At 48.1% G+C, this 24,775-nt stretch overlaps 1 protein-coding gene and 1 pseudogene across 1 annotated transcript; both read right to left on the bottom strand.

Moving 5' to 3' along the window:
• Nucleotides 1-9,051: 9,051 nt before the first annotated feature.
• On the bottom strand, nt 9,052-11,760 carry LOC109882392 (transmembrane protein 182-like). Its single transcript, XM_031823871.1, has 3 exons — nt 11,475-11,760; nt 11,102-11,335; nt 9,052-9,408 (listed from the first exon to the last, which is right to left on the bottom strand). Exons 1-3 carry the CDS (start codon nt 11,758-11,760, stop codon nt 9,164-9,166), a joined length of 765 nt encoding a protein of 254 aa, XP_031679731.1. The 3' UTR covers nt 9,052-9,163.
• An 11,415-nt stretch (nt 11,761-23,175) lies between these two features.
• Nucleotides 23,176-24,346, bottom strand: LOC116374071 (sodium/hydrogen exchanger 2-like; annotated as a pseudogene).
• Nucleotides 24,347-24,775: the final 429 nt, after the last annotated feature.

Here is a 24,775-nt window from a genome sequence, read left to right as displayed (position 1 = left end):
CTCCTCCCCGTGCCTCTCTCTCTCACCTCTCCTCTCTCTCCTCCTCCCTGTGGCTCCTCTCTCTCCACTGCCCCCTCTCTCTCCTCCTCCCCGTGCCTCTCTCTCCACCCTCCTCCTCTCTCTCCTCCTCCCCGTGCCTCTCTCTCTCCCTCTCCTTCCTCCCCGTGCCTCTCTCTCTCCACCCTCTTCTCTCCTCCTCCACGGCCTGTCTCTCCCCCTCCCCCTCTCTCCTCCTCCCCGTGCCTGTCTCTCTCCACCTCCTCCTCTCTCTCCTCCTCCCCGTGCCTGTCTCTCTCCACTTCCTCCTCTCTCTCCTCCTCCCCGTGCCTCTCTCTCTCCACCTCCTCCTCTCTCTCCTCCTCCCCGTGCCTCTCCGCCCGCCAAGCCCTCGTTCCGCGGGTTCCAGACCCATATCCCATTGAACTAATCTCATTTTTTCAATAGCATTAATGCTTTGACTAAAGCCTGTTATCTCATTATGGGGCCCACGATGGGATTTGATGGCATCCTGACATCTGTATTCATTTGCCTCGAAATTAGTCTGACACACATTTAATGAAAAAACACTTGGAACAGTCGAGATTAGAAGTCAAGCCAAGTAGCTATCACAGGAGAGAAATATCATTTATTATTTTGATTTTGGTTCCATTTTTGGGATTAATAATATTCTTTGGCATTAATGTTTTTATTTTGTCTTGTCTTTTTGGTTTTAGTTCAATACTTTTCCATGTGCTGAGTGCCGACCTACGCCAGTGATCATGTACCCTGTGCCATTCTGTTTGTATTGTACCACAATTCTCTCTGTGTGAGAAGCAATGATCAGCCTCTCAGCTCCAACATGGACGCCAACCAATAGTGTGTTCCATTTCTGTATTGACAGCCACCTATCTTAACACCACCTCCTCCCCCCTCGCTCCTCTCTTCCCCTAGTAGAGGTTGTATCAGCAGCACCACCTCCTCCCCCCTCTCTCCCCCTCCCTCCTCTCTCCCCCTAGTAGAGGTTGTATCAGCAGCAGCAGCACCACCTCCTCCCCCCTCTCTCCCCCTCCCTCCTCTCTCCCCCTAGTAGAGGTTGTATCAGTAGCACCACCTCCTCCCCCTCCCTCCTCTCCCCCCTCCCTCCTCTCTTCCCTATAGTAGAGGTTGTATCAGTAGCACCACCTCCTCCCCCCTCACTCCTCTATTCCCCTAGTAGAGATTGTATCAGTAGCACCACCTGTATCAGTAGCACCACCTCCTCCCCCCTCGCTCCTCTCTTCCCCTAGTAGAGGTTGTATTAGTAGCCCCACCTGTATCAGTAGCACCACCTCCTCCCCCCTCGCTCCTCTCTTCCCCTAGTAGAGATTGTATCAGTAGCACCACCTGTATCAGTAGCACCACCTCCTCCCCCCTCGCTCCTCTCTTCCCCTAGTAGAGATTGTATCAGTAGCCCCACCTGTATCAGTAGCACCACCTCCTCCCCCCTCGCTCCTCTCTTCCCCTAGTAGAGGTTGTATCAGTAGCACCACCTGTATCAGTAGCACCACCTTCTCCCCCCTCGCTCCTCTCTTCCCCTAGTAGAGGTTGTATCAGTAGCACCACCTGTATCAGTAACACCACCTTCTCCCCCCTCGCTCCTCTCTTCCCCTAGTAGAGGTTGTATCAGTAGCACCACCTGTATCAGTAGCACAACCTCCTCCCCCCTCCCTCCTCTCTTCCCCTAGTAGAGGTTGTATCAGTAGCCCCACCTGTATCAGTAGCACCACCTCCTCCGCCCTCCCTCCTCTCTTCCCCTAGTAGAGGTTGTATTAGTAGCCCCACCTGTATCAGTAGCCCCACCTCCTCCCCCCTCGCTCCTCTCTTCCCCTAGTAGAGGTTGTATCAGTAGCACCACCTGTATCAGTAGCACCACCTCCTCCCCCCTCGCTCCTCTTTTCCCCTAGTAGAGGCTGTATCAGTAGCACCACCTCCTCCCCCCTCACTCCTCTCTTCCCCTAGTAGAGGTTGTATCAGTAGCACCACCTGTATCAGTAGCACCACCTCCTCCCCCCTCGCTCCTCTCTTCCCCTAGTAGAGGTTGTATCAGTAGCACCACCTCCTCCCCCCTCGCTCCTCTCTTCCCCTAGTAGAGGTTGTATCAGTAGCACCACCTGTATCAGTAGCACCACCTCCTCCCCCCTCGCTCCTCTCTTCCCCTAGTAGAGGTTGTATCAGTAGCACCACCTCCTCCCCCCTCGCTCCTCTCTTCCCCTAGTAGAGGTTGTATCAGTAGCACCACCTGTATCAGTAGCACCACCTCCTCCCCCCTCGCTCCTCTCTTCCCCTAGTAGAGGTTGTATCAGTAGCACCACCTGTATCAGTAGCACCACCTTCTCCCCCCTCGCTCCTCTCTTCCCCTAGTAGAGGTTGTATCAGTAGCACCACCTGTATCAGTAACACCACCTTCTCCCCCCTCGCTCCTCTCTTCCCCTAGTAGAGGTTGTATCAGTAGCACCACCTGTATCAGTAGCACAACCTCCTCCCCCCTCCCTCCTCTCTTCCCCTAGTAGAGGTTGTATCAGTAGCCCCACCTGTATCAGTAGCACCACCTCCTCCGCCCTCCCTCCTCTCTTCCCCTAGTAGAGGTTGTATTAGTAGCCCCACCTGTATCAGTAGCCCCACCTCCTCCCCCCTCGCTCCTCTCTTTCCCTAGTAGAGGTTGTATCAGTAGCACCACCTGTATCAGTAGCACCACCTCCTCCCCCCTCGCTCCTCTTTTCCCCTAGTAGAGGCTGTATCAGTAGCACCACCTCCTCCCCCCTCACTCCTCTCTTCCCCTAGTAGAGGTTGTATCAGTAGCACCACCTGTATCAGTAGCACCACCTCCTCCCCCCTCGCTCCTCTCTTCCCCTAGTAGAGGTTGTATCAGTAGCACCACCTCCTCCCCCCTCGCTCCTCTCTTCCCCTAGTAGAGGTTGTATCAGTAGCACCACCTGTATCAGTAGCACCACCTCCTCCCCCCTCGCTCCTCTCTTCCCCTAGTAGAGGTTGTATCAGTAGCACCACCTCCTCCCCCCTCGCTCCTCTCTTCCCCTAGTAGAGGTTGTATCAGTAGCACCACCTGTATCAGTAGCACCACCTCCTCCCCCCTCGCTCCTCTCTTCCCCTAGTAGAGGCTGTATCAGTAGCCCCACCTGTATCAGTAGCACCACCTCCTCCCCCCTCGCTCCTCTCTTCCCCTAGTAGAGGTTGTATCAGTAGCACCACCAGTATCAGTAGCACCACCTCCTCCCCCCTCGCTCCTCTCTTCCCCTAGTAGAGGTTGTATTAGTAGCCCCACCTGTATCAGTAGCCCCACCTGTATCAGTAGCACCACCTCCTCCCCCCTCGCTCCTCTCTTCCCCTAGTAGAGGTTGTATTAGTAGCCCCACCTGTATCAGTAGTACCACCTCCTCCCCCCTCGCTCCTCTCCTCCCCTAGTAGAGGTTGTATCAGTAGCACCACCTGTATCAGTAGCACCACCTCCTCCCCCTCGCTCCTCTCTTCCCCTAGTAGAGGTTGTATCAGTAGCACCACCTCCTCCCCCCTCGCTCCTCTCTTCCCCTAGTAGAGGTTGTATCAGTAGCACCACCTCCTCCCCCCTTGCTCCTCTCTTCCCCTAGTAGAGGTTGTATCAGTAGCACCACCTCCTCCCCCCTCCCACCTCTCTTCTCCTAGTAGAGGTTGTATCAGTAGCACCACCTGTATCAGTAGCACCAGTAGCACCACCTGTATCAGTAGCACCAGTAGCACCACCTGTATCAGTAGCACCACCTCCTCCCCCCTCGCTCCTCTCTTCCCCTAGTAGAGGTTGTATCAGTAGCACCACCTCCTCCCCCCTCGCTCCTCTCTTCCCCTAGTAGAGGTTGTATCAGTAGCACCACCTGTATCAGTAGCACCACCTCCTCCCCCCTCGCTCCTCTCTTCCCCTAGTAGAGGTTGTATCAGTAGCACCACCTCCTCCCCCCTCGCTCCTCTCTTCCCCTAGTAGAGGTTGTATCAGTAGCACCACCTCCTCCCCCCTTTCTCCTCTCTTCCCTTAGTAGAGGTTGTATCAGTAGCACCACCTCCTCCCCCCTCCCTCCTCTCTTCCCCTAGTAGAGGTTGTATCAGTAGCACCACCTGTATCAGTAGCACCAGTAGCACCACCTGTATCAGTAGCACCAGTAGCACCACCTGTATCAGTAGCACCACCTCCTCCCCCCTCGCTCCTCTCTTCCCCTAGTAGAGGTTGTATCAGTAGCACCACCTGTATCAGTAGCACCACCTGTATCAGTAGCACCACCTCCTCCCCCCTCCCTCCTCTCTTCCCCTAGTAGAGGTTGTATCAGTAGCACCACCTGTATCAGTAGCACCACCTGTATCAGTAGCACCACCTGTATCAGTAGCACCACCTCCTCCCCCCTCCCTCCTCTCTTCCCCTAGTAGAGGTTGTATCAGTAGCACCACCTGTATCAGTAGCACCAGTAGCACCACCTGTATCAGTAGCACCAGTAGCACCACCTGTATCAGTAGCACCAGTAGCACCACCTGTATCAGTAGCACCAGTAGCACCACCTGTATCAGTAGCACCAGTAGCACCACCTGTATCAGTAGCACCAGTAGCACCACCTGTATCAGTAGCACCAGTAGCACCAGTAGCACCACCTGTATCAGTAGCACCAGTAGCACCACCTGTATCAGTAGCACCAGTAGCACCACCTGTATCAGTAGCACCAGTAGCACCACCTGTATCAGTAGCACCAGTACCACCACCTGTATCAGTAGCACCAGTACCACCACCTGTATCAGTAGCACCAGTAGCACCACCTGTATCAGTAGCACCAGTAGCACCACCTGTATCAGTAGCACCAGTAGCACCACCTGTATCAGTAGCACCACCTGTATCAGTAGCACCAGTAGCACCACCTGTATCAGTAGCACCAGTAGCACCACCTGTATCAGTAGCACCAGTAGCACCACCTGTATCAGTAGCACCACCTCCTCCCCCCTCCCTCCTCTCTTCCCCTAGTAGAGGTTGTATCAGTAGCACCAGTAGCACCACCACTGATAATCCCCTCAGTTTGAAAAAAGAGATGAAAGCTTTCATGGATGAAAGAAACTTGGATTTCATATTTCTCTCTCTCTCTCTCTCTCTCTCTCTCTCTCTCTTCTAGTACACCCTGTTGATAATTTTCTTTGGAAAAGGAGAGGGAGGAAAGAAGAATGAGAGAGAGAGAAAAAGAAAAGGCTTATGCCCCTTTTGGTCTCCAATGAGGAGGTGAGGTGAAGGAGGTGGCAGGGTTGGAAATGAGCTAAATATAATCTGTTTACCTTCCCTAATGTACACGCTGACCTAATGTACCAGCTGACCTAATGTACACACTGACCTAATGTACACGCTGACCTAATGTACCAACTGACCTCATGTACACACTGACCTGATATACACACTGACCTGATGTACACACTGACCTGATGTACACACTGATCTGATGTACACACTGACCTGATGTACACACTCACCTAATGCAATAGTGTCCGGTGGAAGAGCGGGATGAAGCGAGGGAGGAAGAGATGGAAGGAGGATGAGAGAGGGACAGATGAAGAGAAGTCTTCATCTCTCCACCGGCTCATCCTCCCCTCCTAATGATAAGTGCTCCACAGTCAGGTATTTGTGCTCACAAGTCATTCTTCTCCTGGTGAGGTGAAACGGGCTGTCAAAGAAGGTGATGATAAGGGACCCGTGAACACAGATGAGATAGAGAGGAGGGGGAGAAAGAAAAAAGAGAAATGAAAGCAATAGGATGAGAAGGTTAGAAAGGGAGGTGAGACAGATGTAGAGCAAAAGGAGAGGTGGAAGAAAAAATAGACGAGAGAGAGAGATATGATGAGAGAGAGATGGGGGGGGAGAGAGAGAGAGATATGATGAGAGAGAGATGGGGGGAGAGAGAGAGAGAGATATGATGAGAGAGAGATGGGGGGAGAGAGAGAGAGAGATATGATGAGAGAGAGATGGGGGGGAGAGAGAGAGAGATATGATGAGAGAGAGATGGGGGAGAGAGAGAGAGATATGATGAGAGAGAGATGGGGGGAGAGAGAGAGAGAGATATGATGAGAGAGAGATGGGGGGAGAGAGAGAGAGAGAGATATGATGAGAGAGAGATGGGGGGAGAGAGAGAGAGAGATATGATGAGAGAGAGATGGGGGGAGAGAGAGAGAGAGATATGATGAGAGAGAGATGGGGGAGAGAGAGAGAGAGATATGATGAGAGAGAGATGGGGGGAGAGAGAGAGAGAGATATGATGAGAGAGATGGGGGGAGAGAGAGAGAGATATGATGAGAGAGAGATGGGGGGAGAGAGAGAGAGAGAGAGAGAGAGAGAGAGATGCCAATAAAGCCCCGTGAATTGAATTGAATGGAGAGGGAGAGAGAGAGATGGAGAGCGAGAAAGAGAGAGAGAGATGGTGTGGGAGAGAGAGGTAGATGGGTAATAGGATTTACTGTAGATACTCAAATGGCAGGTCAGAGCAGGACAAAAAGGTTCCCATGCCCTTCTCTTTATCCTGCTCCTCTCTTCCCGCCTTCTTGGCACAATCCAGCCTGCAGCCCCACATCTCTGCCAGGGCCAGTGTCATTTCTAACAGCTACTTTTTAATCCACAGGATCTTCATTAACCCCCAGGAAAGACGCAGAGGACACAGGAAGAAAGGAGGAGAGAGGAAGAGAGTAGAGAGCAGGGCAGATCGGTGGAGAGGGCCACAGAGCAATCACAGACCTCATTATGAACACTGAAAGACCTGGCCAGATGAGATGGAGGGGAGAGAGAGAGCGAGAGGTGAGGGAAAAAAGGGGGAGAGGGGAAGAGAGAAAGATCTCATGTTAGAAACAGGGAAATAGAGCTAAATAAGAGGATGTGAGCAGGATGAATAGAGAAGGGTAATAGAACATACAATGTGCCATGGAAGAAAAGGGACAGGACATGCTGTCGTGTAGAGTCCAACAAGTTATTAACATCAGATCTATTCATATACACTTATGGACATATGGCTGAAATCCATGAAAGATTTCTGAAGAGTCTGACTCTCCTATATTCATCACATTTATCATCCATCAGTCCAATATATGTGTCTCTTCAGGTCCTTCACACTTCTGTTTTTCCCTAGCCACCCGAGGGACACTGAACACACATAGCCTGCAGGCTACAGCTCTGCCAGACAGAGCATGGGCTGTGTGAGTACAGTACAACAGGGTCCAGCCGCCCAGCCTCATATTTATGGAAAACTCTGGGTCTGGAGAGTGGAGGCACGGGGGGGTCATAATTGTAGCCAAGGCAGGGGGCTTCAGCCTGGGGTTCTGATTCAGGTTAGAAGGTCCTGGATCTGGAGAGAGGGTCATTTCTTCTAGTTGGCTGAGCAAAGGAATGAATAATTGTGGCCCCTGGGTGGGCCCCGAGGCTCTGGGCTGAGTGGACCAAACCAACTGGGAGGACAGGGTGTGTTTAGGGAGGATGTGGAGGATAAGAAGGAGGGGAACTATGCCATGATTGTACCCAGTAATATGTGAGGGTGATTTACACTCACACACAAAAGCAAGTCATGCAAGTACTGATTTGCTGATTGTACAGTGCCAACCAAAGAGCTAAGGAGTATTTGCAGAAAATACATTTAACTTAAAAACAATGGTCTCCATTTTGCAATCTGTCATGTGACATACATTTGATCCACCATTTTTCATTTTGAATGGGAGGGAGAGAGAGAGAGAGAGAGCAAGATGAGAGAATGAGAGAACAAGAGAGAGACAGAGAGAGAGAGAGAGAGAGCAAGATGAGAGACTTTATTGCTCTTGTAGTAATTGTTGTGGACAGTCTCATTTCTCAGGGACAGAGACCCAGGTGACGAGGGGGATCAACAACAGTGTGTGAGCAACACTGGGGTGACAGTGACACATAACACTGAATCTGGAGGATGTTGGATTGGGGGAGGGGGGGCACATACTGGAAATGAATCTGCCAACAGAATCTCTTTTTCTAAAAAATACAAGATTGAAAGCAAGAGATGACTGAATCAGGCTATCATTAAAATCTCTCCCTTTTAAAACGAGCGGCTCGTGGCGCCGGTGTGGGTTTAACGCAGGCGGGTGGTGATGGGGGGTGTAGGTAGGGAGGGGGTGCTAGTGCCAGAGATGTTTCAGGCGGTGTGAGGCCACAGAAGTGAATGTGACAAGCTGAAAGCTCCTAGTGTAATTACGCTCACCTTGTTCACAGCTCAGACTAGGAAGAGGAGCAAAGACATTAAAAGAAAAGAAAAACACACTGATGAGACACTTCACCTCTTCTCCTCCCCTCCTTTCCTCCCCCAGTCAGCCTCATCTCATCGCTGTCTTACTGACTCAGGCCCTCACCACTGAGAGAGAACTCATAATGTTTGCCTTTTCCAATTATTAAGGTGTGATGGTGGGCTTTCTGTATCAGATACTTTAATATTGAGTTAACCGTACTGTACAGAAGAAGGAAAAAAACAGAACATATATTATCTTTTGTTTGGTCCAAAAAAAAAGGCAATTGAATAAATTATCTCACCATTTCCTCTTTCAACTTTTTAATCCCTCTGCTGTAATGAAATATGAATGATGCAACTTCACGTTGGCTGGGATACGTCTGTTCCCATCGAAACTATAGAAGCTCTCTGAGATGGCTTGAAGTATTTGGGTTAGGAATACTGTAAACGGTGTTGTATCTTTTCCTACTTTACTACTGTTAAAGCAGCACTGCTCTCTAGTGGTGGTCGTGGAACCCAGCTGTATTTCCATTCAGATGTGTTGCAGTTGATTAGGATCCCGCTGTCCCGTCCGTCATGATTATCCCAATAGATAATGACAATCTAATTCATTACCCTCCATGACTGGACTGTCTGATAGAGTCCAGAACTGGTTGCAAATAATCAGTGGAATTAAATTTAACTCCCAATGAGACTGTAGCCTTTTTATTCAAAGCTAATCACAGTTGATTATTCCAAATGTATTTAATATGGTCCATCTGTATTACTCTGTGAGAGCCAAAGACTTGACCATGGTGTCAGTCACTACTGGCTCTTGTTATAGACTGAACATGGAGGTCTGGGCCTTTATGGCACTAGAGTCACTGTTCATTCCCAACTTCCTCTCTGGCTGTTTCCCCCCTCAGTCACTACATTGGCACTTTGTGATGGCACCTCCGCACTGTTCGTCCAATCAGGATGAAGAGCAGTGCTGCCAGCAGGAAGAAGAAGACGGAGACGGGAGAAAACAGGAAGGAGAGGCCGTATTGGACGCTGAGGTGGTAGACTGTTGGACACTGAGAGGAGTGTTGTTGCTGGGCAGCATAGTCCTCCAGAGTGTCCAGTACCTGGGTCCAGACTACATACATCATTATTACAACCAGGAGACATAGACCTGGAGAGAGGAGAGGGAGAGGGGGAGGAAGAGGGGGAGGGAGAGGGGGAGGAAGAGAGGAGAGGGAGAGAGGAGAGGGAGAGAGGAGAGGGAGAGGAGAGGGAGAGGGGGAGGAAGAGGGAAACATTTAAACTCAATAAAAGTTAATAGAACATAAATGCGTCTCCTCATTAGTGGCAACTCGTCATTCAGGGCAGGTGGGGTTGCCTGTTTGCATGTTATTTTGGCATTAATACATGTCACATATCAGTTTGCAAACAATGTAAAAAATATATATAATAATGTTAATAAAGCCGCACACAAGCTTGGTCCATTTTTTTGCTTTCTTGAGTAAGGCAGCTCCAAAATGCAGGTGTTTCGGCCTAGCTCAGTGCTTTCTGTGGTGGTGGGGAAGCCAGCGGAAAATACGGAGCGTAGGGGTTGGTAATGTTCTCTACTTGCGCCGTGATTGGCTCAGTGTTCTGTCACTCATGGGGACACTACGTCACCGCAAATCTAAGGGTAGAGCTAAAAAATTCACGCCCCTTGTGTGCTGCCATAGTTACATTAGAAGTGCCAATCCAAGAAGGATCAAGGTCATTGGCCACAGATAAAATGACGTCAAATCACGTTATATCTACAGCAGCTTTGATTGGACTGATCATGTCAACATCATACTTTCAAAATCTTAGCTAGCAAGCTAGCAGTCATCATCATGAATCAAGTTGACAATCTACTGGCAAATGTTTTTAAATCCTTGTCATATGAGAAGAAATAACGAAAAGAAATGATAGATAAAATGTACAAGTGCTCATCGACCATTGGACATTACACAACAAATTCAACAATGACTGGTTTGGAAGGAATCAGTGGCTAAGTGCAAGCATTGCAAAGCAATCACTAGCCTGCTATTCAGTAGAGTGGGTGTGTGGTCCCAAGTCTGGGTTTAAGGGTCTCTTTTCCAAGATTAAAAGGATAAACAAAAAGGATAAGCCTGTTTTAGAGAAATGTAATCATTGAGTATTATAAGAGCTTTCATTGTCTGAATATATGCCCCTTAGATTTATTCTATCATTTTTGACTTGGTGTACATGGAGAATACTGTAAAAACGGCCCATGTTCTGAATTCAGTTGTTGTGCATTTGACTACATCCGTCCTAGCTCGCTCATTAATGTCTTAATCAAAATAACGGATTGCCTCAAATCCCCTTATGCTATAGATTGTACATCTCAATTGTCAGTAGAAGCCACATTTGTTTAAGCAAGTCAGCCATATCAGCTAAGGCTCCGCTGATAGCCAGGTGTAGCAGTGGTAAGGTCCTGGGACTGCTGTAGGGACAGCTTTATGTAGGCACCCTGTGTGGGCACCGTTTGTCACCGTTATAGTGTAATTAATGTATTGTTTAGTGTTAAGTTGTGTTCTGGGTTTGCTGGCATGCATAAAAAAGATGCTAAAATCGTCACTGTTCCACATTGAACTTTGAGCTTCATCTAAAGTTCAGTGGACCCAACCATGGCTAGTAACTCATGCTCTGATCAGACGATGCATGCATCAACCCATGGTTGCACGCTACATCATCGACTATGCTGTCTGGCATCAGATTTCTATAAAATATGATGTGGTTAGCTGACATGTAAAAGTACCGATCCAGGCATTGTAAGATTTGGCATGCGTCAGCAATGTCTGAGCAGAGGAACACAACCGATAACTCGCCTCCAGTGAGCAAGAGTGCCCCGCCTACTTTGTAGAGCCTGTGGCTGGCCAATGGAGAGACACAGATGATGACAAACCCACCAATCATAACAGTGACCACGCCCACTAGAAGGAAGATGCTCCAGGAGGCCCTGTAGACTGCAGTGTCAGGTGCCTGGTAATCCGTGCTTTGCTCAGAAGCATAAAATGGGAAGAGGTAGGCAGGCACACAGACCTTTTGGTGTGGTTGATTGGCTTTGGTAAAAAATGTACGTTGTATTTTTTTGGTTTATTATACTACAGTTCCGGTTATTCTTGTCATTCATCAATGAATGTATTGTCTGCTACAGTATTTCTATTTCATAAATAGGTGGGGGAAAACTCTCATATTTACTGATCCAGAAGTGCCACACCATGTTCTCCTCTCTCATGCCACTGAAGGTGAACCTCCAAAAGAAGCCCTGGTGGAAGAATGTCACAGTGTCCTGATCCTCCATCTCCCCCTCCCCAGGTCTGAGGGCCCCAGCCTCCCAGGTCTCTGATGCCCCCCCAGGACCACAGGTCTCCAAGGCCAGCAGCCAGTAGTCTGTCCCAAAGGAGAGCATCAGGGACAGGGCCCCCAAGCCCCCGAAGAACCCAGCTGGGAAGAGGAGCACACTCAGCCTCTCAGCAGGAGACATGACACTAGTGAGGTCTATCTGTCTTCAGTCGGTCAGTCAATTGTGAAGATTTGTCTATCGGTGTGTCGGGTGGTTCGGGCTGTCCGTATGTCCGTCTGCCTTTATGTGTCACTGTTTCTCTGTTCGGATGTTTGTCTGTCCTCCAGTATGTCGATTCGTCAATCGGCTTCATCCCCACCAATAGCAGGACAGGGAAGGAGCCAGATACTATCCTACGTACTGTAGCAGACCTATCCACCTTGATTTCCATTAGTAAATCATATCAAATACTTTGTCATAGGGGTGTGTCCAGGGGCAGAGCAAATATAACCGTCCGATGACCATCCAATCAGAAGTATCGTGTTTGACATGGAGGCTTCTAAACAGGAGCTGGTTATTTATGCTTCATCTATTCCCAGCAACTCCCACTCACCAATCAGATGTTGTGGAGAGACCTGTGTGTGTGTGTGTGTGTGTGTGTGTGTGTGTGTGTGTGTGTGTGTGTGTGTGTGTGTGTGTGTGTGTGTGTGTGTGTGTGTGTGTGTGTGTGTGTGTGTGTGCGTGCATGCGTGAGATGGTATAAAAATAATCACTGTCGTCATGCGTGTGACTCTTCCAGGGATACTGTTGCAATGTTTTTACACACAAAAAATAGAAGTGTGTGTGTTGTAGTGTACCGTCTGGTACTCAGACCTCTGATGGAACCCTCTATCTGAGTGTACCGTCTGGCACTCAGACCTCTGATGGAACCCTCTATCTGAGTGTACCGTCTGGTACTCAGACCTCTGATGGAACCCTCTATCTGAGTGTACCGTCTGGTACTCAGACCTCTGATGGAACCCTCTATCTGAGTGTACCGTCTGGTACTCAGACCTCTGATGGAACCCTCTATCTGAGTGTACCGTCTGGTACTCAGACCTCTGATGGAACCCTCTATCTGAGTGTACCGTCTGGTACTCAGACCTCTGATGGAACCCTCTATCTGAGTGTACCGTCTGGTACTCAGACCTCTGATGGAACCCTCTATCTGAGTGTACCGTCTGGTACTCAGACCTCTGATGGAACCCTCTATCTGAGTGTACCGTCTGGTACTCAGACCTCTGATGGAACCCTCTATCTGAGTGTACCGTCTGGTACTCAGACCTCTGATGGAACCCTCTATCTGAGTGTACCGTCTGGTACTCAGACCTCTGATGGAACCCTCTATCTGAGTGTTCACAGCAACTGCTTTTGTCCCCAAAATTCAACTAAATGAACAGATGTCTAATGAAGCGTTTATTTTTCTAAACAGGAAAAACAGAATAGGAAGTATTTACACCCCTTGATTAATTCCACATTTTGTTGTGTTAAATTCAAAATGGATTAAATGTTGTTTTTTCTCACACACAATAACCCATAAGTAACATGTTTTTTAGAAAAGATTGAAAATGTATTGAAAATGTATTACAGAAATAACTAATTAACATAAGAGTTCACACTCCTGAGTCAATACATGATAGAATCACCTTTGGCAGTGATTACAGCTCTCTTTCAGGTTAAGAATCTAAGAGCTTTGCAAACCTGGATTGTACAATATTTTGTCTTTTGAAAGTATTCAAGCTCTGTCAAGTTGGTTGTTGATTATTGCTACAGATTCATTTTCAAGTCATGTCATAGTTTTTCAAGACGATTTAAGTCAAAACTGTATATAGGCCACACAGGAACATTCAATGTCATCTTGGTAAGCAACTCCAGTGTATATTTGGCTGTGTTTAAGGTTATTGTCCTGCTGAAAGGTGAATTCATCTCCCAGTGTCTGTTGGAAAGCAGCACACACAGGCTTCCTTCTTTTCACTTTGTCAATTAGGTTAGTATTGTGGAGTAACTACAATATTGTTGATCCACCTTCAGTTGTATCCTATCACAGCCATTAAACTCTAACTGTTTTAAAGTCACCATTGGCCTCTGAGCGGTTTCCTTCGTCTATGGCAACTGAGGTAGGAAAGACTCCTGGATCTTTGTAGTGACAGCCATTAAACTCTGGAACTGTTTTAAAGTCACCATTGGCCTCTGAGCGGTTTCCTTCCTCTCCGGCAACTGAGTTAGGAAGGACTCCTGTATCTTTGTAATGACTGGGTGTATTGATATACCATCAAGTGTAGTTAATAACTTCACCAGGGGCTTGTAAGTAAGCATTTCACGTTAAGTTCTACACCCGTTGTATTCAGTGCAAGTGACAAATAACATTTGATTTGATCTGATATTGAATGTCTGCTTTTTAAAATATTTTTACCCATCTACCAAAAGGTGCTCTTCTTTGTGAGGCTTTGGGAAACCTCATTGGTCTTTGTGGTTGAATCTGTGTTTGAAATTCACTGCTCGACTGAGAGACCTTACAGCTAATTGTATGTATGGGGTACAGAGGTGAGGTAGTCATTCATGTTAAACACTATTATTGCACACAGAGTGAGTCCATGCAACTTATTATGTGACTTGTTAAGCAAATATTTACTCAAGAACTTAATTAGGCTTGACATAACAAAATGGGTTGAATGCTTATTGACTCAAGACAAATAAAACATTTCTAAAAACCTAATTCCACTTTGACAATATTGGTTATTACAGTAACACAAAATCTCAATTGAATCATTTTTAAATTCAGGCTGTAACACAACAAAATGTGGAAAAAGTCAAGAGGTGTCAATCCTTTCTGAAGGCTCTGTATATCTTAAATATCCAATATTTGTTTATATTATCATACCCATTCTACAAAAAAACAAATATATTTAGAGATGTTTTAATGTGGTTTTATAAATGAGAATATGTTAGAGGTTCATAGTTTCTGACTCACTACAGTCCCTGATCTGTTCAGAGAGCATGTTCATCCTGCACTATAACATGATATGTCTACACTGCAACACCCTGCCTGGTCAGCTGGACTGCTCTTCCTTCTCCTGGCCCACATTGCCCCAGTCTTCCTCCTCCGGTTCTTTGGTTCTCACGGGGTGGGTGGACTGCGAGAGCCCCTGGAAGCCTGCCTTAGGAGAGGGTTCTGTGTCGCTGCCCTCGTGGTGTCCTGAAGCTCTGGGACCCAGCCTGGGAGGTGGAAGCATAGGAGGAGTATCCAGAACCTCTTAACCAGGCTCCTGGTCCCTGAGACCAGGGTCATCCTTCTCAGAGAGCCTATGAAGTGAGGCAGGGTCTGGAGCTTTCCTGGCTCTGGTGAACTGATGACCCTACCCCAGACGCCGACCTCCAGGCCCACCCTGCTCATCAATATAGTCCACCCCAGGGGAGGGGGACTGTTGTCTGGATGTTTATTATTATTATATTATTATTATTATTATATGTTTATTGATCAGATGTTATGGATTTGACCACATTTCCCACAACTACCAACGCAAAATGATCATTAACGCAACACTTTTCATAAGTGATTCCAGCTGGCACAGACAATCAGGCCGAGAATGGGAACCACGCCCACACAAACACGAGAGAGAGGCAGTGGATTCATGAACCGTGACAATACCACCCCCCCCCCCCCTAGGAACGCCTCTTGGCGTTCCCAGGCGAATTTACCTGTCGATTGAAATCATCGATAAGGGAGTGATCCAGAATGTCCCTAGCAGGTACCCAACTTCTCTCCTCCGGGCCGTAACCCTCCCAGTCCACCAGGTACTGGAATCCGCGTCCCCTCCTTCTAGAGTCCAAAATACGATTGACAGAAAAGGTGGGTTCCCCATCAACAAGTCGTGGCGGCGGGGGAACCGGGACCGGCGGGTTAATGCGTGCCTGAAACACAGGTTTTATTTTAGACACATGAAAGGTAGGATGAATTCTCCTATACGCCGGAGGAAGCTTGAGCCGGACCGTCACCAGACTAATGATCCTGGTGACTTTGAACGGGCCGATAAATTTGGGGGCAAGCTTGTTTGAAACGGATCGGAGTGGAATGTTCTTAGTAGAAAGCCACACTCTTTGGCCAACGACGTATACCGGAGGCTTCGACCGGTGGCGATCGGCCTTAGCCTTGGTGCGCGCCCCCACCCGGAGAAGAGTCTCACGGGCTCTGCTCCATGCGTGACGGCACCTCTGGATGAAAGCGTGAGCGGAGGGAACAGTGACCTCGGACTCTGTACTGGGAAAGATAGGTGGCTGGTAACCTAAACTACACTCAAACGGAGAGAGACCCGTGGCTGCCACTGGCAACGAATTGTGAGCGTACTCAACCATAGAGAGTTGTTGACTCCAGGAAGAGGGATTCTTAGAAACCAAACATCGCAACACTCTCTCCAAATCTTGGTTGGCCCTCTCCGTTTGACCGTTGCTCTGGGGATGAAACCCTGAAGACAGGCTGACACTCGCTCCCAGTAACCTACAAAACTCTTGCCAAAACTTGGACACAAATTGGGGCCCCCTGTCAGAAACTACGTCCATCGGCAGGCCATGTAAGCGAAAGACGTGATCCACGACAGTTACCGCTGTCTCCTTGGCAGATGGTAATTTAGGCAAGGGAATAAAATGAGCAGCCTTCGAGAACCGGTCCACCACGGTCAAAACAACCATCTTGCCCTGGGAGGGCGGGAGGGCGGTAACAAAATCTAGCGCGATGTGGGACCAGGGTCTCGAAGGGACCGACAGCGGTTGGAGTAACCCATCTGGGGGTCGATTAGAAGTCTTCCCAGTGGCACAAACCGAGCAAGCCAAGACAAAACTGTGAATGTCACGAGCCATCAGTGGCCACCAAAAGCGTTGCTTAACCAAAAAGCTAGTGCGGCTGACTCCTGGATGACACGCTACGTTGGAGCAATGACCCCACCGAATAACATCGGACCGACACCCCTCCGGCACAAACAACCGATTAGGCGGGCAACCGGGCGGAGGCGTTACCCCTTCTAAGGCCGTTTTGACCCTCGATTCAACCTCCCATGTGAGTGTGGAGACCACTAGGGTCCCGGGTAGGATGCACTCGGGAGTGGATGGGCGTTCGGAATGGTCAAAAATGCGAGAAAGGGAATCGGGTTTGACATTCTTGGAACCCGGGCGATACGAGAGAGAAGTCAAAACGTCCGAAAAAAAGTGCCTACCGCGCCTGCCTGGAGTTGAGTCGCTTGGCGGTTCTGATATATTATAAATTTTTGTGATCGGTCCAAACTATAAAAGGTACCCCCGAACCCTCTAACCAATGGCGCCACTCCTCCAGTGCTAACTTCACTGCCAACAACTCTCTGTTGCCAATGTCGTAGTTGCGTTCCGCAGGTGATAACCGATGGGAAAGGAACGCGCAAGGGTGCATCTTGTCGTCAGAAGAGGAACGTTGGGAAAGTACCGCACCTACCCCCACCTCTGAAGCGTCCACCTCCACCACGAACTGACGCGAGGGATCGGGAGCTATGAGGATGGGAGCCGAAACAAAGCGGCTCTTGAGTTTGGCGAATGCAGCCTCGGCTGTATCGGACCACCTGAACGTCACTCTGGGGGAGGTTAAGGCGGTAAGAGGAGCGACTATCTGGCTAAAGTTGCGAACGAAACGCCGGTAGAAATTGGCGAATCCCAGAAACCTCTGTAGGGCCTTACGGGAATCTGGGCTTGGCCAATCCACCACAGCCTTAACCTTGTCAGGATCCATGCGAATACCTTCAGTCGAGACGATGTAACCTAGGAATGGAACGGATTGTGCATGAAAAATGCATTTCTCTGCCTTGACAAAAAGTCCATTCTCCAACAACCTCTGAAGCACTCGTCTGACGTGCTGAACGTGTTCCTGGAGAGAAGAAGAAAAAAATCAGTATGTCATCCAGGTAAACATATATGAACTGATCAATCATATCTCTCAGCACGTCATTGACGAGTGCCTGGAAAACCGCTGGGGAGTTGGATAGCCCAAAAGGCATGACCAAATATTCGAAGTGCCCTCTGGGGGTGTTAAACGCGGTCTTCCATTCGTCCCCCCCCCTTATGCGAACCAAATGATATGCATTCCGTAAATCCAACTTAGTGAACACGGATGCTCCCTGTAACCTTTCAAAGGCTGAGGACATCAACGGTAAGGGATAGGTATTCTTCACTGTGATGTTATTCAACCCACGGTAATCAATGCAAGGACGCAGAGAACCGTCCTTCTTCCCCACAAAGAAGAACCCCGCCCCCGCTGGAGAAGAGGAAGGACGAATGAATCCAGATGCCAGAGAATCAGAGATGTATCTCTCCATAGCCTCCCTCTCAGGAACAGAGAGTGAATATAACTTGCCTTTAGGCGGAGACTCACCTGGCAATAATTCTATTGCACAGTCATAGGGACGATGCGGAGGAAGAGAAGCAGCACGGGACTTAATGAACACCTCCTTCAGGTCGAGGTATTCAACGGGCACGTTAGACAAATCCACTGCCTCCTCTAGAAACACAGAATCAGACACAGACGAACAAGCAGACACCAAACAGGACTCAAGGCACTTGTTACTCCACATGGATATAGAGTTATGACCCCAGTCAACTCTGGGGTTGTGTTGGGTGAGCCAAGGGTGGCCGAGAACTAATGGTGCAAGGGGTGAGTCCATGAGTAGAAATGCTAGTGTCTCAGTGTGATTGCCAGAAGTGATGAGTGTGATAGGTTCAGTGGTGTGAGAAATGTTGGGGAGTTCTTGACCATTGAGAGCGTTGACGGATATCTTGTGCGAGAGTGAGGTGATAGGAATCTGGAGTTTGTGAGCGAGCTTGAAGTCCATGAAATTACCCTCTGCTCCTGAGTCCAGTAAGGCTTGGGTGTCATGCGTGTGGGTGGCCCATCTTAGTCTTACCGGGAGGAGAGTCGATGATGAGGTCTTCTCTGTGGTGACACCACCCGATAGTAGCCTCATGCTTACTACCGGGCCTGATGTTTTACCGGGCAGGAGTGGATAAAGTGGCCCGCTCTACCACAGTAGAGACAGAGTCCTTGGGATCTCCGCCTCTCCCTCTCTTCCCGGGAGAGGTGAGCTCTCCCCAGCTGCATGGGTTCGTGAGCGGAGGCTGAACTGGCCGTGTTCCCGCCGCTGGCATGCCAGCCCTCCGTGTCGTTATATGGTCTGTTAGGGCATGCTCGGCGGCCAATACGACTCAGACGAGCGTCGACCCTCAAGGCTAGTTCCACTAGTCCATTTAAATTCCTGGGAAGGTCCAGAACATAAATCTCCTTCTGGATCCGGTCCTCCAGCCCATGCAGGAACATGTCCCACTGCGCCTCCTCGTTCCACTGACACTCTGCGGCCAGAGTGCGGAATTGGATGGAGTATTCCGATACTGAACGGTCTCCTTGGCGAAGGTCAGCGAGTAGTCTGGCCGCCTCCCTACCCGCCACGGCCCGATGGAAGACCCTTCTCATCTCCTCGGAGAGTGTCTGGAAAGAGGTGCAGCATGGGTCCTGGTTCGCCCACACCGCCGTTCCCCAAAGAGCCGCTTTGCCTGATAGCAGTGTGAGTACGAATGCTACCTTAGACTGTTCACGGTTGAAGGTCCGTGGCTGCAACGAGAATTGCATGGAACATCTCGTAAGAAAAGCTCTGGAATAGTCAGGATCACCTGAATAACCCTCTGGTGTCGGTAGCCGTGGCTCTAGCTGGGAATCCGGCTCTGGCGGGGCGGGTTGAACTGCCGGTGTAGGTGGCGCATCGAGACCCCTCAGATGTTGTAATTGTTGGGTCAGCTGGGATACCTGCGTCGCAAGGGCTTGTACTGCCCGACCTGTGCTGGAGATGTTCTCCTCTTGTTGATCCATTCTCGTGATACTGCGGGAAATGAATTCGGTCAGACTCGTTGAACTCGCTGCATCCATGGTCTGGTCAGATCGTTCTGTGACAATACAGAGGCGGATGCAAGATGCAAGCAACGATGGTTTAATGAATACAGTTTACAGCAGCAACAGGACAGACAGACTGTACTCTGACGGAATCCGACCCAGGGACTAGGGCGCATCTTCCGATGATAGCGTGCTGAGAAATCCAGGGGAGTGTGTCCGGATGGGTAGGAGGGAGCACAGCAGATAATCCACACAAGGGCGGTGCGAGATGAGCACGGACACACGACACAACCTCAGAGAAGTAACAACGATCTGACAACAAGAAACACTGGTTACATATAAAGGGAAGATAAGTGATTCCAGCTGGCACAGACAATCAGGCCGAGATTGGGAACCACGCCCACACAAACACGAGAGAGAGAGAGAGAGAGAGAGAGAGAGAGAGAGAGAGAGAGAGAGAGAGAGAGAGAGAGAGAGAGAGAGAAAGAGAAAGGGAGGCAGTGGATTCATGAACCGTGACAGACATAAGATACTAGTCCTCAGAGAGACATAAGATACTAGACCTCAGAGAGACATAAGGGACTAGACCTCAGAGAGATATAAGATACTAGAACTCAGAGAGACATAAGGTACTAGTCCTCAGAGAGACATAAGGTACTAGACCTCAGAGAGACATAAGGTACTAGACCTCAGAGAGACATAAGGTACTAGACCTCAGAGAGACATAAGGTACTAGACCTCAGAGAGACATAAGATACTAGAACTCAGAGAGACATAAGATACTAGTCCTCAGAGAGACATAAGGTACTAGACCTCAGAGAGACATAAGGTACTAGACCTCAGAGAGACATAAGATACTAGAACTCAGAGAGACATAAGATACTAGTCCTCAGAGAGACGTAAGATACTAGACCTCAGAGAGACATAAGATACTAGACCTCAGAGAGACATAATGTCACGAATCCTGTTTCCTGAGTCTGTTTTTTGCCTGTGTTCTGTCCTGGAGTGTTTTTTCCGGCGTCCTGGAACGCACCACTGGCAATGTAGCCAGTTGGGAGTTCTGATTACCCGCACCTGTATCCCATCAGCTATCTGCACACCTGATCCTGATCATCATCTCTCCTCTTCATAAGCCCGGACCTGACATCCATTCCCTGCCGGATCGTTAGCCATGAACAGTATGTTGTGCCAGAGTATCAGCCTCAAGTTGGATAGAATTTGTTTTGTTGTTTTTTACGTATTGCTTGCCTTAAACTTACCTCCGTTTGTTCTGTCTTTAGTTACTCACCCGGATCATTTACCCCATTCCCGCCTGGTCGTCGGAGGATTCCGCTACCCCATTGGATCCACCTATTTACTCCCATCAACTCACCACTGCCGCCCGCTACGCCACCTGGATATATCTACCCATTCACATTCACTTGTAAATAAATACTCACCTTCTTCCTACTCTCCTTGTCCTGGTCTGCTTCTGGGTTCGATTTTGAAAGAACGTGACACATAAGATACTAGACCTCAGAGAGACATAAGATACTAGTCCTCAGAGAGACATAAGATACTAGACCTCAGAGAAACATAAGATACTAGTCCTCAGAGAGACATAAGATACTAGTCCTCTGAGAGACATAAGATACTAGAACTCAGAGAGACATAAGGTACTAGACCTCAGAGAGATATAAGATACTCAAATCAACGTTTATTTGTCATGTGCGCCGAATACAACAGGTGTAGACCTTACTTACAGGCTCTAACCAGTAGTGCAAGAAAGGTATTAGGTGAACAATAGGTAAGAACTCAGAGAGACATAATATACTAGACCTCAGAGGTCCCAGTCTGAATGGGCATGGAAGGGTAGAAGATAACAACGCCTGATTAACTATCTAAACAAATTGATTGATTATAAATTGGTTATCCAGCTAGCTAGCGCTCTACCTTCCCTGATGTGAACCTTGACATTAATGGTGTTTATGTTGCAATTGGTCATTAGAATGTGCATTAATTCAATCAAGGGCCAGTTGCCGATATCCTGTGTGAAAGATCAGAAGTCACACAACTGAATTCCTCTTCATATCATATTTGCATCAACTTGTTTTTGTGCACCGCAGTGTTCTGAATGGACTAGCATTATATATGCACAGGCTGCCATGATCAAATTCCATACCTGGACGAAGACAGTTAACATGATGGTGGCGATGGATGCAGTAACAAATCAATTTTTTTGCTGGATGTTGTCTGGCAAGGCAAAGACTAGGGCAAAGCAGATGGCCCCTCGCAGGCCATGTTGAAGGGAACGGTAACAATTTGAGTCAAGACTCGCACACCTGGAAGAGAGCGAGAACACAGAAGGAGTGGAGCTGTGTGTAGAGTATATGAGCGCACATGCACACACACACACACACACACACACACACACACACACACACACACACACATTAACAAGTGACTTCAACAAGGGATCATAGCATTCACCTGGTCAGTCTATGTCATGGAAAGAGCTAGGTGTTCATAATGTTTTGTACACTCAGTGTATATGTATGTGTTAACATAGTCCCACCATGATGCTGGAGATGGAGAACAGCTCAGCCACCAGGTAGACAGGGTAAGTGTACATGAAGACAAAGAGCGGTTTGATCTTGAGGACGTTAGCCGTAAAGCACATAGTGAACGCAGTCACAAAGCAAAACAGGAAGCTGACGGCCAGTCCGCCGATGCCCACCACAAAGAACACATCCACAGACTCCACTGGCATGTCATCTGGCATGTCATCTGGCATGTCAGCCACGAAGGTGAACATGTTGTACAGCAGCTGGCCAGAGAGAGAGAGAGAGAGAGAGAGAGAGAGAGGAGAAAGAGAGCGTCATCATCAATTATTGACTTTTATTCTATCGGGTGCAAAATTCTATTGGTTGAGAATTATGACTCTTTATAGTCAGGAGTCAAATACCACCTACTGCAAACAAACAGACACTTTCACTGACTAAAGGCATCAGAAGGGTCCGAAGCATCTGTCTCAGGAAGGTACAGTGTCAGTGTCAAAAAGCCTTCCCTCCTTTTGGTTTACTGTTCCTCCAGTGTTCAGGTCAAACCGTAGTGGAAGTAATAGGTGTGTCACAGTGGTAGAAGGGTAAAGCTGCTGAACAATTCCAATTAACAATTTTATCTTTCCCAGGCTTAAACTCAGGGGCTATGTCTTAATCAGTGTTGAATGGCTTCTTTACCTCCTCTCCTTACCTCCTCTCTTTTCCACCTCTCCTTTCTTCCTTACCATCGATCTGAACGAACATGACATGTGAAGGCAATATGGTGGAAATATTTCCAATTGTTTCAGTTTTTAGTGATCACAAAGCAAAGGAAAGGAGGCAAGGGGGCATGGACAAAGGAAGCATTTTAGGAGCATTGAGACACAGCCAGGACCTCTCCAGTTTATAGTAAAACTCCTTGTCATGCTGAAACTGCAGAGCAACAAAGACAGCGAGACACAGCCATTCAATCTGGGGAACAGGGAAACCAGCATACAGGGAAATTAACCTACAGCGAACCTAGCCTACAGCGAAACTAGCCTACAAGGAAACTAGCCAACAGGGAAACTAGCTTGTTGTCACTAAAGCGTACCAGGTATGTAAAGCATGATGACCATCCATGGAAATACACGCTTGGTAACTGTACGCCTGAGGCTACTGAAGCTACAAGCTTAGACCACTGCGCCACTCAGGAGGCCCGACCCTAATATCTTTAGACGCCGCGAACATAGCTACCGGGTCCACCACAGAGATGATGGAGGCAAACAGCAGGTTCTCCTGCAGATCGGTGTCCTTCAACCAGAATGCCTCACTCCGGCAGATGACATAGAGAGACAGGCCAACGCCATTGCTATTCCACAAGGTGCACACCAAGGCATAGCACAACACAGTGCCCACGTTCTCTAAGAAGGTCCGAGTGGGCAGGAAGTAGATGTCGTTGAGGACGATGAGGGGCAGCAATGGGGCTGAGGATCGCAGGGGGCTCTTCCTTGACTGAGTGCCTGCCAAGAGTGTGCTAAGCTGTCATCAAGGCAAAGGTTGGCTACTTTGAAGAATCTAAAATCTATTTTGATTTGTTTATCACTTTTTTGGTTACCACATGATTCCATATGTGTTATTTCATAGTTTTGATGTCTTCACTATTATTCTACTATGTAAAAAAAAGGTTTTAAAAAAAGTGAAGAAAAACCCTTGAATGAGTAGGTGTAACGTCAGGAGAATGATGGGTGTGGAGTCAGGCGCAGAGAGCAGAAGTTTTAACGCTTTAATGTCCACAGTAAAGCCAAAACACAGGCGCAAAACAACCCAAAGACCACTGTAAACCGGACAGCGAAAACCCAAAAGGTTACTTTAGGAGGTGCTCCCCACCTAAGTTTATTAGCTTTCTAGTGATGTAGGCTAGCTCAGAAAGCACAAGAGCTTGGCTGAATACAAAAACACAAATTCCTTGAGTTCATTTTACTGAAGAAAATGTTTGTACTATTCAAATCATATTTTTTGTCAGGTTTAAAGGAAATTGATAACACCGTAATACATTATTGATGTTTCAATGATAAATCACAGAAGGCTTCCAAAAGGGTTCTTCGGCTATTCCTAGTAGAGCCGTTTTTGGTTCCAGGTCGAACCCTTTTGGAAAGTGTACTACATGGAACCCAAAGTGGTTCTACCTGGAACCAAAAGGGTTCTACCTTGAACCAAAAATGGTTCTTCAAAGGGTGCTTCTATGGGGATAGCCGAAGAGCCCTTTTAGGTTCTAGAATAGTGTTAACCAGTCTTGTACCCTCAACAGTACACATTTTTATTATAGGATAAAAATAATATAAACACACCTCATTCAACTAATTGAGTGCTTGATGATTAGCTGACCTGCTTCAACTTGTCAACTAATCATCAAGCCCTCATTGAGTTGAATGAGGTGTGCTGGTCCAGGGCTACAATGAAAATGTGTTCTGTTGGGGATACTGGAGGACCAGGGTTGGGAAACACTGCTCTAGATAGTACATTTTCTTTTAAGAGAATAGAGACCACACAAATGTGAAAGCTGCGACTGCAAATTGTGGCCACATGATGGTGGTACAGCTTAATCTAACTGTGAACTGAAGAAGAAGAACGCATACTTGATAAATAAGGCCCGAGGGGGTGTGATATATGTCCAATATACCACAGCTAAGGGTTGTTCTTACCTACGACGCAACGTGGAGTATACTGGTATATTGGCCATGTATCACAAACCCCAAGGTTCCTTATTGCTATCATAAACTGG

This window comes from Oncorhynchus kisutch, linkage group LG5 (assembly GCF_002021735.2).
Source record: "Oncorhynchus kisutch isolate 150728-3 linkage group LG5, Okis_V2, whole genome shotgun sequence".
NCBI classification, from domain to species: domain Eukaryota; kingdom Metazoa; phylum Chordata; class Actinopteri; order Salmoniformes; family Salmonidae; genus Oncorhynchus; species Oncorhynchus kisutch.
The sequence above is the reverse complement of the archived record's forward strand: the minus strand, read 5'-3'. Positions and strand labels throughout refer to the sequence as shown.

Bases quoted from the DNA above. Each gene is read 5' to 3' on its own strand.
- LOC109882392 (XM_031823871.1), bottom strand. From the start codon at position 11,760: ATGTCTCCTGCTGAGAGGCTGAGTGTGCTCCTCTTCCCAGCTGGGTTC. The intron at 11,336-11,474 runs GTAAATATGAGA...TTTTTACCAAAG, and splicing joins GGTGTGGCACTTCTGGATCA to CCAATCAACCACACCAAAAG. The intron at 9,409-11,101 runs GCGAGTTATCGG...TCCTCTCTCCAG, and splicing joins GGCACTCTTGCTCACTGGAG to GTCTATGTCTCCTGGTTGTA.